Source organism: Euprymna scolopes, chromosome 23, assembly GCF_053919585.1.
Source record: "Euprymna scolopes isolate OS-2025 chromosome 23, ASM5391958v1, whole genome shotgun sequence".
Taxonomy (NCBI): Eukaryota; Metazoa; Mollusca; class Cephalopoda; order Sepiida; family Sepiolidae; genus Euprymna; species Euprymna scolopes.
In genome coordinates, this window is record NC_136504.1 from 58,930,464 (window position 1) to 58,942,946 (window position 12,483).

Below are 12,483 nucleotides of genomic sequence, written 5' to 3' on the forward strand. Positions count from 1 at the left end.
TCTGCCCGCCTCCCAACAAAGATGCTACAATGTTCGTACCATGACTTGTTTGATGACATAAGTGGGGAAACTTAAATGTTCTCAAAAGTCTAATATCGATAATCTCAAACTAAAATGTATTAAATGGAATTTATTGCTTGTAAACTCTTTATTTACAAAATATACATATACGAAACATTAATCAATGAATGATTTGTATACAAAATTGAATCTATTACATATTTTAGAATATTAAAAACCTCAAGCATAAACTTCTTTACTAAAATAAATGAAGGTTGGTGTGCCACCAAACAAGTCCTCAACGGAATTTCCCCATTTATCTCCCCTCAAAATAAGGTTGCTCTCCGTACCTAGTTGCAAAGCATCTTATCCTGCTAAAGAGGGAAACCATTTACATGTCTCATTAATTTGTACATGCTCACGTGACCTATACTTTAGGAGTAAAGAATAGGAGCCTAAGCACACACTGAACTCAAGGTGCACTCTTAGACCTCTATACACTGTGGTGAAATGAAATAGATGTGGAATTAAGTCCACTTTTAGGACTACCAGTAACCACTGTAAAAGAGTAATAATGCGAGAGATTTGTATGTTCAGTAAGTCAAGATTAAAATAGCTAAGCAGCAGCTTGGTTTCCACCAGTTTGAATGAATAACAAACAGGGTTATGAACAGAGGCATGTCGTCTATCCCAATTGTTATCAATGGACCTGAGGTAATTTTGTCAGCATTTGGCAAAGTAAAACTCTTTGCCAAGAACTTTGCAGCAAATTCTACTCTTTGCAACCAAGGTTCCCTTCCCTCGTATTTTCCCCTCTTATTAAAAACATGCTACAAATATATGTGCGTAATGTTACCAAGCTTATCAAAAAAGCATTTGATCCCGATGGCATTCCAATCCTACTACTCCAAAAGCTTCAACTGGAACTAGCTCCCATACTTACAAAGCTGTTTAAACATTCCCAACATTCTGGAAAACTTCATCAGTCTGTCCAGTATTTAAAAATTCCAGAGATCGGTCATCTGCCTCTCAGTACAGACCAATCAGTCTGTGTGTTATGAGTAAGTTGCTGGAATCTTTTATAAATAGAAGTGGTCGACCAATTTAGCAAAAATAATGTACTCAAATTATGGCTTCCATTCTGCTAGATCTACAGCTGAGGTGCTAACTGTATTTCTTGAGCTTTGTTTCTAGAGCAATAGCTCTTAACATCAAAGGCTTTTCATAAAGTATGTCTACTTCATAAGATTGCTGGCTACAGAATAGTTGGAAATGTCCTCTCGATCATCAAATTCTTTCTCTCTGATAGGTTTGAATCGTCGATGGACAGAAATCATAAATTCATAGTATCGACACTGGCTTAGGTTTCCATCCATCTCCCAATAGTAGCAATACACATGAAAAAATTGAAATGGTTTAAAATATTTCAATATTGGTACATATAGAAAGAGCTTGATGAACCAAGAAAGAATCTTTTTTTAAAAAATTTAAAAAATCCAATTAAAATTAAGGAAATTAGTACAATTTTTGTGCCTCACACGTTTAGATATTTTTCCCACTTTAAGATCATATGCATTTTGTCACATTTTCTACACCATTTTTTCAGTAGAAATATTATATCTTTATTAAAACACAAAACTAAGCAATGAAATTTGTAATGTAAATGTATTTTTGTGTAAGGAACCAGAATATGCTACTGAAAATCTCCACTCGCACACGTGAACCAAATAAATGATTTCAAATTTTCAGTTGTTCAAAATAAAACAATTAATTTTCCATTAAAAACTAATACAATGGATGCAAGTTACATATTTACCAAGCTTACTTGTCTTTTCAACTATATAAATATTTTAAAAATTTGATCAGAAATAATGTCGGACTGGTTGGGATGATTTTAATTATATATTCTGATAACAAAATAGCTCTAACTAAATATGTAAGAACTTTTTTCTTTATTCTTTCTGGAATGAAAGGTTTACAAAAAAAACAAAACATCTGTTTACAGCCGTGCTATCACCGATAGTATTGCTGCTGCTACGCATAGTTTTTAGATAGTTTTTTTTTTTGTTTTTTTTTTTTCTCCGGGTATCATGATTTTAAATTGCTAGCTACCTCAGGAGAAAACAGTTATACTTTTAATGGATAAAAACAGTAAAAAGATTGATTTATTTAACCATGGGTCCCCAAAGAAGAAAAAAAAAAAATTTTTTTTTTTTTTTTTTTTTTTTTTTTTTTAGTATTCGTCATGTTAAAGTCTTAACACAACAAAAAAAGAGCGGTCAAGAGTATTTCGGACACCCCACACTATTAAGTGACGTCTATTCTGATTAGTTTTCAAATTTTGTGACAAAATTCTTAATCCAAACACGGTACAAGCATTTACAAGTCTTGAGTGTGTGTGTGTGGGGGGGGGGTCATTACAAAATCTTAACGAAAATGTTGTTTTATGAAAACATTTTTATCACTTTATTTGCTTAAAACTCTTTAAAATATGTCATAATTATTTATTAATTCATTTGAAAGTTTTTTTTTCAAACATTTTGGTATTTTGAAGACTTTGAAGTGCTTTGGTTTTTAAAATATGACGATTTTAGCAGAACTGCCTTGAAATCTGATTACCCAAAGCGTTTTATCGTCCGTGCATATTGCTATTCTTAGATCGTTCAGACATTGCAGGCAACACGACAAGAGCTGGCAATGACGTAGATCTTTCTGATTCTCTCTCTCTTCTGAGCTTGAGCATATGGTGCAATGGGGAAAAAGGTGGCTGATAAATTTTAATGTATTTAAAATCAAGCTTTTTTTCCATCTTTGACCCACATTAGGCCCCACTTGAACTGAATGGTTTTTGTCTTAGGTAAACATTATGTCTGGACAAGCTTTTGGGACTGACATTCACTCCAGATCTGAAATGAAATACATGTTTCATATCTGTTGCTAAGATCGCTGGCTCATTCTACTGCTCCAATGCAATCCTCTATCTGTATAAGCGCCAAGTATGTCCTAAAACGGAGTACTGTTGCCATACCTGGGCAGGGGCAGCTGCTAGGATACCCGATCCTGCCTGAACTAAGTTCAAAACTGGCCTTGAAACCTCGTCGATGATGCCCTTTTCTCTTCCCTGCAACCTCTTTTTCTACAGAAGAAGCGTTGCGAGCCTGTCTCTGCTCTATTAGTATTTTCATGGCCAGTGCTCGTATTTATGGTCCTCCCTTGCCAAACTTCCACGGGGGGGGGGGGGGGACTCTACAAACCACAACCGCTATTGACAATTTCCTTCACTCTCTATCTATGCCAAAATCTAAACACAGATTCCATGAACAAAGCTTCTCCAGATTTTCCCCGCCTGTAGAACATTGTTTCACTGGTTTGCTCCTCTGCCGAGTTCAAGTTCAGTGTAAACAAGTTCTTGTTGAGCAGTCCTCTTAAATAATAAAATTTTACCCAATTTGCACCATTAATGATTACTTCACTACCACCTTACATTCATTAACCTTTACCCCTGAGTGGCCTTCAGGCATTGATAAGTGATGATTTTCTTGTAAATTAAAAAAAAAAAAAAAAAAAAAATATCAACTTGGAAGTTCTAGTTTTTTTCCCCCCAATACTCCTAACTAAATACTCTATACAATTTTCATATTGGATAATCTAACAGGTTGATGTGCCATAAACTTAAACTATAAATAAAATTTATATAAGCAAACAGGTATTTGAGAAATCCCTCTTTTAGATGTTATTTAAAATGTAGGTTATAAGAAAGATACTACTGTGGTAGCTGAATTTTTTCTGTATATCAAGATGGAATCTGTATTCAAGACTTTCTGTTAATATCAAGGTTATTTTTTTGAAAAAAAAAAAAAAAAAAAAAAAATTTTTTTTATGTCAAAGATGATTACAATTGTGTATGGTTCACAATCTCATTTAATGAGTTTGTAAATTTTTCTTTTTTGTGGAGATAAGCTGTTTCTGTAATGTTTATTTTATATGAAATATTGTAAAAGTGAAAACAAGCCAGATTATATAAGATATAAGGGTGGGGTTATCTCTGAGGCCACAGCCTCTTCAAACTTCTGTTCAATTTTACTCATATTTTTTATATATTTTTCTTACAGAGAACGGCAAGAGAAAGAACTTGCTGGGAGAGAGAAAATGGAACGAGAACGTATCGAACGGGAAAAAATGGAGAAGGAAAGACACTTAAGAGAAGAACGTGATCGGGAACTTAAAGAACGTGACCAAAGGCAAGAAAGACAACGTGTCTTTATGAAGACTCAGGAAGTTACTCCTGCTGCTGCTGTTAATCAGCATTTCATTGAGTCTTTAAAACGTGCCAGTCAGCGGGTAGGTTACCATATGCCATCTTTTTTTGTCTGAGCAATATGGTGTGTATTACTCATCTTCAAAAGAGGCAGAAAATACTTTGCAATTACGATCTTTGTCAATTTTGTGTCTATTATTCAATTGAACCATTCTATTTATTCTCCCAAATCATTATGGTTAAAGAATTCATGTAAATCTTTAAAACTACATTCTCATTAAAACACAAAATGCTACATTCAGAACTTTTTGGTTAACACTAGCTTTATTTTACATTAGTTATACCTTTTCTCCCATAATTTTTATCAATCAAAATAAGCGAAATATTTGTATACTATTTTGTTTTTAGGAGTTATAAATATCTGAATGTTTGGAAAGTCAAATCTAAAATGGTCACACAGCAACTAGTAAAACTTCTAATGACACAAACTGAGCTTAAATAAGTCCTTTTGCTGAGTTGCATCTATCACTTTTTGGGAAGGCTATGAAATAGTATAGATTTCACTTGGGAGCTAAAGTTCCATAGTGGGGGTGGGGTTACAACTGAACGAAGATGACATCCCATTTTAAAAAACAAAAAGCTGATCATTTCGGTTATTTGCTGATCTTTTTTTTATTCTCTCAGAAATGCATGAAAAGCTTAGCTGAAAGATATTAGCTTAAATTATGTTCTAAGAATTATCTTAATTATTATTGCCAATGATCTAAAAATTTGGTGCTATGCAGAGAAGTTACCATGTTATATTTTTTTTTTCCTTAGGTGAAAGCACAGAATAGCTATAAAACACCTTCCCCTCTCCAGGTTAAAAATGGGTTTCTAAATGTTATTCCAAGCTGTAACTTCTGCAAAAGTACCAAAATTTTTGCCATTAATCTTACATTTATTGCATACTGCATCAATATAGTACACATGGATTGGCAACATAGTCTTCAACATTCATCGGCCATTCTTGGTCTCATCAATATATCGAATGTTATTCATATTGTATGAATCCTAAGCTAAATAGAAACTGAATGTTTATCAAATTATTTGAACTGATTATACTAATTAGTGGTTCGAATGTTACTAATTCTCCTAACATTCACTACCTGTCAGTTCAGCTCCTTTCAATGAATTGATTGACAGATAACCAAGCACAATAGTCCATTGCAGCCCATGCTTGATTTGTAAATAAGCTAAGTTTGATCTACAATAATAAACATATGCTTGGGAGGAGAAATATTTGAGTTTTTAAATGGTAATGTTTAACATGAAACACAAATTCATATAAAAGATGACAAGTTAAAATTATAATATGAAATCCTTTAACAAATTAGTGGAAAAAAAGTGTACTTTTTTGCTATAAATAGAAATGCTTTAAGAATCTTTATGGTTTTAATTTGTATAATACTAAATTTACTAATTTATGCTATGAGTTTTTTATATGCTTGATTAGCTGGATGCCCAGCATTACAATACACGTAAACATGATATTTTAGTTTGTGCAGATTACATATGTAATATTATAGAATCCATCCTCTATTGATTATTATATATGACAAGGAATAATTTGTTTGGACTAATTCGCAAAAAAAATGATAATCAAATTCCGTCTGTTTGTTTACAATATCATTTCAGCTGATATTTGTGCTTGACAATGAATGCCCTAGAAACTCCTTTTTGGTTAATGTTTAGTTTTAAAATATACAAAGAAATGACTTGCAGCGATTTTAAATGGTACCTCTTTTAAAAGAAAAAGTTAAAATAAAATGGTGAGGTACACCTAGGATCATTCTATCTGTAGTCGAATGCTCTACCACTGAGCTTTATTTCAAGATGTTAACAAATCTAAAGCTTTTTTGAGATTTTATCTCCTTTGCTGGTGCAACCTAAATTATTCCCCTATAAAAATTATTTTCTATTTGTAAGAAAGACTATTAAGATCGGATTTTTTTTTTTTTTTTTTTTTTCTGATACTTATCTGATGAATTTCTGTACAAAAGAACACTGTCAGACATATAAATTACTTTTGTGTGAAATTTGCAAAAGATAGGTTCCGAAACAGCTGAGCCGATGAGGAAGGAACAACCGAACAAACACATACACACACACACACGGACAGTTTTATATAATAGATATTTCAAACTTCACATTTTTATCCCCAAATGTAGAATTTCCCCAAATCTTTCTGTCTGTAACTCAATATTGTCAATTTAGTTTATAGCTTGTGAAAAATTATTGTATGGAAAGGTCATAACCTTTATTCTCTTTTTAATATTCAATTTTTTTTTTTTATTTGTTTTATTGTACTGTAACTTTTTTATGACGAAGTAATGTTTGCTGTTTTTACTTTTTATCAAACTTTGTGGAGAACTACACTTTTGGTAATTGTTTCGCTTTTTACATTTTTACTAATTGTACACTTTTCGTATATATTCCATCCAAATATTGGTGTGATTTTTTTTTTTTTTTTTTTTTTCTTGAACAAAATTGTGAAACAAATTTTTATACTCTGCTTTTAAGCAGTTGTCTATGGATTTTTTTTTTTTTTTTTTTTTTTTTTTGTCAACAGGCATCTGAGACCACTACACAAGCTTATTGCTTTTACTTCCATTTTATGCCTTTTTTTTTTTTTTTTTTCCCAAATAATTAAAATTATACTTTGTGACGGATAACTCCTAAAATATTGCTGATAGTTTTTGCATCCTTGCAAGTTTAATCTATTTTCATAGTTAATTTTGGGGTTGGGCTTCCAAAAATATATTTTCTCAGAAGTATTAATTTCAAATTAAGTACAGATGTTAACTTAATTTGAAAAAAAAATTGTGCTTGTGTTAATTCAATGCAACAATTATTTCAAATAATTTTCTACAAAGAAATCTTTATCTCTGTTAGTCATTAATATGGACATGATCATTATTAGATACTTCTCAGACTCGTCAAATACATCGTAACTTTGAATTTTGCAGAGTACTACTTCAGTGTGGCCTTCTCCTTCAATAACATTAGGCACAGGAAAAGGCCTTGTTGGGAAAAATGAGTTGATACCACACTCAACTAAATCGAATGTCTATTCCCACAATGTTTCGCGTCAAGATCCTCTTCGACCTGAAAACAAAATTGAGGATAAAGTGGAGAAATATAAATATGTAAGTAAAGTGCAAAAAAGTCAATTCTTAGGGAAAATAAAAATGGCATGTCTTTAAATAGTGGACTAATCCCCTCCTGACGGTGAACAAAAGCCTGAAGTTTGTGAAATTAGTATGCTTTTTTTTTTTTTTTCTTTTTTTTTTCTTTTTTTTTTTTTTTTTGTAGATTAAATTTGTCTCTAATGCATGAATAGCATATTAAAAATTTGAGAACTTTTTGTATTTTATTCTTTACAACATAAAGGAACAATTTTAGAAAGTATATAGTGGATGGTCTTTTTGAAAATAAACCTGCTTGGTGGTTTCACACTAGCAAAACTATTTAGCACGCTTAATATTAACCCCCCCCCCTTCTTTTTTTCTGGCAATTCATTCAATGCTGACCTTTTAATATCTTTTTATTCAGCAAATTTGTAAATTTTTTTTTTTTTTTTTTTTACAGTATCATTTGTTTTTGTGCTAATTGACACTGATGCTTTATCTTGTCTTCATTCTAACAACTTTCTTACCTCAAATAATTATTCTTAGACAAATCTGAACTGAAATATATTCATACCAATAGCATAGTGGAGGTAAAAAATTAGCAAAAAGTAAGCTAGCTGAAATTAGATATTTCAGATAGATTGATTATACTGCTATGATTGTATAGAGTAGATTTAGCCAATTCTGAAAAGCAATCAATAACTTGAGGAATTCAGTTGGTCATCTTGGATAACACCTTCAAAATTCTCCAGTAGTTAGAATGTCAGCAAATTTTATATATCATCAATGTGCCATCCCTAACTCTTCAACTACATCCTTGATCACATCATTTTGCTGTGGTCAGCTGGTGAAAAGGTGCTGGATGAGCTGTAGAAGGCTGTGTTTTGCATGGGTATGTGCATTGATATGGTTCTATTCAGATATCTAGATGGTGCTGTTTTGTGCGATGTGGAGACCTTCATGTACTTTTGGTTCACCATTATTCCATACGAATGAACATGACGGTTCAGTTGTTTAGTTAGGGCTACCAGATTCATCTTTTGTATCTTATGAGGCATTGGTTGATCTCGATATCAACCAAGAGTCATATCTCTTATCCAGTTGATCTTTCTCGATGGTGGTAAAACATGGTTAATGACAGTGAAAGTTTTTGACAATTACTGCTTCTGCCATATCTTGTGTTGCCAACCATCACAACTGTTATTCTTTGTCAATTTGTAGTGGCTATCACTCTGGTTGGGTTGAGCCGGTTTCTTTACAAGCAAGTACAGCATCTCTAACTATTACAGCCTGTTTTCACAATCCTGAACAAGGTCACACAATATGACTAGCTAATTCTGATTCTATAGTCGAAGACCAACTACTTGTGGGCATAATAGTGCTGCTAGGTCACTTCCCAAGTCTTCAACTGCCACCAGCATATTCATGTGAAGGTTCTCTGTTAACATTTTAACCTGAAATCTTGTTACAACAATGTCTTTGATGGTTTAAGTATGCAGATCATCACAGATGAATAGTTAATTTTAGGAGTGATGGGTGTTTTAATGGATTTCGTGGATATTTGAAAGCTCTCAATATAGAAATTTGGTTTTGATTCTACAACATAATTTGGTCATTCTGGAAAAGAAAAATCCTCCTGTTGGCATTTACTTTGTGGTTAAATGTTATTGTTGATACTGGACTTTAAAGCAATCATGAACTGACTTTAGATTTCACAACCTTCAGGCTTCACTGTCCAGAGAAATAGTTGTATTTGTTTTGTGTAGACACATTCTGGTTAAAAAATAATAAATAAAAAGCTAGTACATTACATAAGTTGGTTTGTAATTTTTATTCAATATTAATTTTTCAAAACAAGTTTGAGAATTTTAAAATTTGTCTTCTATAAAGCTTTTTACTCATAAATACAACACTAATGTATATTGATATAAATTGTGATGTAAAAATATTTTGTAAAATGTAATTCAAAGTTTATTAATCTTCAAATCCTTAAATATTTAACTTTTCAACTTGTATTGCTAATATTGCGATGCTTATTTTATGAAACAAATATTAAAGAATAAAACCAATTCTTAGATAACGTTTTTATATTCTAAGTATTGTAATTTCTGAATGAAATTGGGTGAGTGGGGCTCTTAATTGTTATTAAAAATTTTCATCAGATTTGGTAGTTTCAATTTTGCCACTTGTTCTGCCATCACCAATGTAATTTATAAGATTAATGCAGATTTTGCGCATTTCATTTTTTTTTTTTTTTTTTTTTTTTTTTTTTGTGCAATATACATATAATTGCATACTTGATAAAATCAAAGTACAAATACTTACTACACAACTATTAATGTTCTCCCAGTGCCTATGAAATCACAAATCCATCTATTACCAATGTAAAAATGTCATGCATCCATGTTCCCTATAGAAATAAATCATGGGAATTTCCATTAGATTTGTAGGGACCTCCAAAGCGTGTTATAGAATCCTGATGTCATTTTACAAAGCTGTTTATATCCATTTTTAATTTGTGTTTTTTAAATCCCATAAAATCAAGTTTTATTTATAGGGAGTTATTTTAATGTAAAATACTTTTTTTAAATTAAGGAACTATGAAAAATATTTATCTTTAGAAATAAGTAAAAAAAAAAAAAAATTTTTTTTTTTTTTTTTTTTTTTTTTTTTTCTCTTTTCTTTGTCCTGGAGTGAGAATGGGGTTATATACCAAAATTAAAATTTTGTGACATTTTTCAATATGATCAAAAACTACATAATTTTTTTTTTTTTTTTTTTTTTTTTTTCGGCAGTTTTTTTTTTTTCGGCAGTTTTTTTTTTTTTTACTATTTGTTAGATATTTATATTTTCACAAATATTATATTTATTAGTTCGCTGGGCTAATATTTTTCTTATATAATAAAAAATCCTCATCTTGGGAATATATAACCATCTTGGTTAATAAACACGTTTATTTAAAAAATATATATTAAAATAAAAATTCCAAATCTGTACTACACAAACAGGTAGAAGACTAAATTTTCTTGTATTTGTCAATTTTTTTTCCCTCCCATAACTACACTGCCTAATCGCTAAAGTTTTTAGAGCTTGTGGTAGGTACAATAGAAAATTAAAACTTCAAAATATCTTTTTTAATCAATAAAATATATTTTTGTTGAACAAATGTTTTTGAGTGTAAATAATATGCTGAAAAATGTGAACAGTAACGAATAGTGCAGATGTGAATTAAAATAACTAACATTATTGCAGGAAGCTTTTTATTTTTCCACAAAAGCTACTCGAAAACAGTGGGTACCAGTGACAAATTAAATTTTGTATTTACAATCATAAATTTTTAAATCTTTTCAAAATTTAGCTATTTTACAATTGACAATCAATTTTATACTATAATAAAAAATATGTTGAAAAATTGAAGATTTCTTCAAATTCTACTTCAAGCTGAACATTGTGAAAGAATGAAATTTAAATCAGATATAAAATTTAAATCCAATAAAACAAATGTATTTGTATGTGTCTGTAAAAATTTAATCGGTGAACTCCTGTACTGTCACATAACACTAAAATTAACTGGAGTAGTAATCAATATCCCAAGGATGGTTTATAACGAGTAAAATCTTTGAATGGATGATGCATACAGAAATGTCAGCAATGTTCATTTCAACTTGCCAACATATTTCTATTAGTTTTACGCATGCACAAATGCAATCCTAGCTAGAAGTGGTTTGATTTAAAATTTTATCTATCAGGTTAGCTCAAACAGTAGGGAATGCGGTTATGTTTTTGTTTTGATTCTATCTAATGACACCTAAGTGTTTTTTTTTTTTTACTTTTGTAATTTACTATGTTCAATAGAGAATTGGCTATGTAATAATAAATACAAAATCTGCATGAATTAAAATATATTTAATGGTATTTTATGACTCCTCCCCCTTGCTTTAATAGTTTTAAATATTTAAAAAAATTAATGATATATAAGATTTTTTTTTTTTTCTTTTTTTGTGCAATTCAACATATATTAAGGAGAAACTTTATTTCTCAAAATGTAGCATTGAATTTATTTCCATTTGTTATTTACAAATTCACAATAAGTTACAAAAGTATAGTTTAAAATATCTGTTTAGATTTTTCAGTTTTTATATATTAAAATTTCAATGGATTGTAATATACTAGCAGGCTGATGGCCAATCGTAAAATACATTAAACTATGATATTTAAATTTATGCACATTTCATGTTTATTATGAAGTCCACTGTTAATTGATTATTATATTGTGCTCAATATATAGTAGTGGCTGCCCGGTTATAAAATATGCGTAAATATGATACTTTAATTTATGCATATTTCATATTGTTACAAAACTAATACGCTATTGATTATTATTGTACCCAATATATAGTAGTGATTTCAAAAGTAGAATAAAATGATTGAGTGCTATTAGATAGAATCGAAACCAAAATATGTAGCTCTCCGGCATTATTTGTTATTGTTTGATCTAAATCCATAGGCATATAAAAACGTTAAAATATAACATTGTTAAAGATATAAATGTATATTTGCGCATGCTTAGAAATAACGTTTAGTCAACTTATACTTGCCAATTTCCATCCCTCCCCCATTTTGATCCCTTAGCTATTTTTACAGGTTAAAAACCAAATTGAATTTGTTCCATAGGTTCAAATCCCTGTATATTAAGTTTCAAGTTTGTAAACCAAAAATTGACATTAGTTGGGTAGAATATTCTTAACACAAGCATAGATGGACATTGTCAATAATTATAATATATATTTCAGATTTCATATAATGAAATGTGGAGGTGTCACGTACAAAAAAAATATTTCCCCTTGTATATTTAATGAAAACTACATTCTAAATATAAATTAATCCAATACAGAAGTATCAAATTTTCTGAAAACCTGACCATTAGTTGTTTTATGCTAGATTTATTAAACGTATGGCTGCTCATTAAAAAATGTCTATTACATAGGAATATTGTTTTAAGGCATTGATAATGGAAATTTTTAACGTATAAAAATAATGAAAATGCAACATTGT

General features: G+C 30.3%; 1 protein-coding gene across 3 annotated transcripts in view; it reads left to right on the forward strand.

Moving 5' to 3' along the window:
- LOC145245926 (uncharacterized) overlaps positions 1-12,483 on the forward strand; it is a 472,493-nt gene that overhangs the window by 428,211 nt on the left and 31,799 nt on the right. For 2 of the 3 annotated variants that reach the window (XM_080107667.1, XM_080107668.1), the window contains 2 exons: positions 4,113-4,341; positions 7,267-7,446. In XM_080107667.1, coding sequence (XP_079963793.1) covers positions 4,113-4,341; positions 7,267-7,446 — 409 coding nt within the window. The remainder of the gene's footprint in view (positions 1-4,112; positions 4,342-7,266; positions 7,447-12,483) is intronic. The other variant, XM_080107669.1, reaches the window with a different exon arrangement.